We start from the raw sequence: 1,666 nt of genomic DNA, 5'->3' as shown, positions 1-1,666 counted from the left end.
GAAAGAAAAGGAAGAAGAAAGAAGAAAGAAAGAAAAAGGAAGAAAAGAAGAAGTAGGGCTACGATTTTTTCCTTCTTTTTCAATAAGGGCAATTTAGTCTTTTCGCCACCCCTTTTTCTCTCCCTCTTTTTTTTTTTTTAAAACCTCTGGCTTAGGCGTGGGCACGCCTAATTGCTATAGAGTCCGCAGATCTTGAACGAAAGTTTCTTTTCCTCCGGCGTGACCACCTGGCGTGGGCACGCCTAACTGCCATAGAGTCCGCAGATCCTGAACGAAAAAAATTTTTCCGTCAGGCGTGACCATTTGGCGTGGGCACGCCTTACTGCTATGGAGTTCGCAGAACCTGAGCGAAAATTTCTTTTCCTCAGGCGTGACCACCAGGCGTGGGCACGCCTAACCACTGATCTCCTGCCACCAAACATCAAACCATCAATTGACACTAATACTTAGCTAAAACTTTAAAAATGCATGAAAACTGAAATAAATAGTCTTGGGTTGCCTCCCAGGTAGCGCCTTTCTTTAACGTCTTTGGCTAGACATGGCCAGAACCCTCAAGCATGATAAGGTGGATCTTGGAGGTGTTTAACTTCCACTTCTTCAACAGAGAACCCCTCATAATAAGGTTTGAGACGATGGCCATTCACCACGAACTTTTTCTCCGTTTTTAAACTTTGGATCTCCACTGCACCATAATGGAACACATTAGAAACGACAAATGGACCAATCCAACGAGAACGCAACTTACCGGGAAAAAGTTTAAGCCTTGAGTGATACAAGAGGACCTTTTGCCCCACTACAAAAGTTTTCCTAGAAACCTGCTGATCATGAAAGATTTTACTCTTTTCTTTATAGATCGTGGCATTCTCATACGCTTCATTTCTTATCTCCTCTAACTCTTGTAGCTGCAATTTCCTTTGGACCCCTGCTTCGTCTAGTCCCATGTTACACTGCTTCACTGCTCAAAACGCCTTGTGTTCGAACTCCACGGGAAGATGGCAAGCCTTACCGAAGACAAGTCTATAAGGAGACATCCCAATCGGCGTCTTATACGCGGTTCGATAAGCCCATAGTGCGTCTTCTAGTTTTAAACTCCAATCCTTCCTGTCCGGACGCACCATCTTCTCCAAGATCGACTTGATTTTCCTGTTTGACACTTCGGCCTGACCGTTTGCCTGCGGGTGATACGGTGTGGATACCTTATGGAGGACACCGTATTTTCGAAACAAGGCAGTGATAGTCTTGTTGCAGAAATGTGTCCCTCTATCACTAACCACAGCTCTTGGCATTCCAAAACGGACAAAGATATTAGACTTTAAGAATTCTGCAACCACTCTAGAATCATTAGTACGGGTGGCTTTGGCTTCCACCCATTTAGAGACATAGTCTACAGCAAGTAAAATGTATAAGAAACCAAAAGATGAGGGAAAAGGACCCATAAAATCTATCCCCCAAACATCAAAAATTTCAACAAAGAACATGGGGGTTTGAAGCATTTGGTCCCTAAGAAAAATATTTCCCACCCTTTGACACCTATCACAGGATTTACAGAATAAATAAGCGTCTTTAAACAGGGTAGGCCAGTAAAAACCACTCTCCAACACCTTGCGAGCTGTTCGTTTGGGCCCAAAGTGCCCTCCACATGCAAACGAATGACAGAAATTTAAAA

General features: G+C 43.6%; 1 protein-coding gene across 1 annotated transcript; it reads right to left on the bottom strand.

Moving 5' to 3' along the window:
• Positions 1-551: 551 nt before the first annotated feature.
• On the bottom strand, positions 552-941 carry LOC113768934. The gene is made up of 2 exons (XM_027313435.1): positions 746-941; positions 552-682 (listed from the first exon to the last, which is right to left on the bottom strand). Exons 1-2 carry the CDS (start codon positions 939-941, stop codon positions 552-554), a joined length of 327 nt encoding a protein of 108 aa, XP_027169236.1.
• Between the last annotated feature and the right edge of the window lie 725 nt (positions 942-1,666).

The sequence above is a fragment of the Coffea eugenioides genome, chromosome 4 (genome assembly GCF_003713205.1).
Source record: "Coffea eugenioides isolate CCC68of chromosome 4, Ceug_1.0, whole genome shotgun sequence".
Taxonomy (NCBI): Eukaryota; Viridiplantae; Streptophyta; class Magnoliopsida; order Gentianales; family Rubiaceae; genus Coffea; species Coffea eugenioides.
Note: the sequence above shows the minus strand (reverse complement) of the source record. Positions and strands in the feature narration are given on the sequence as shown.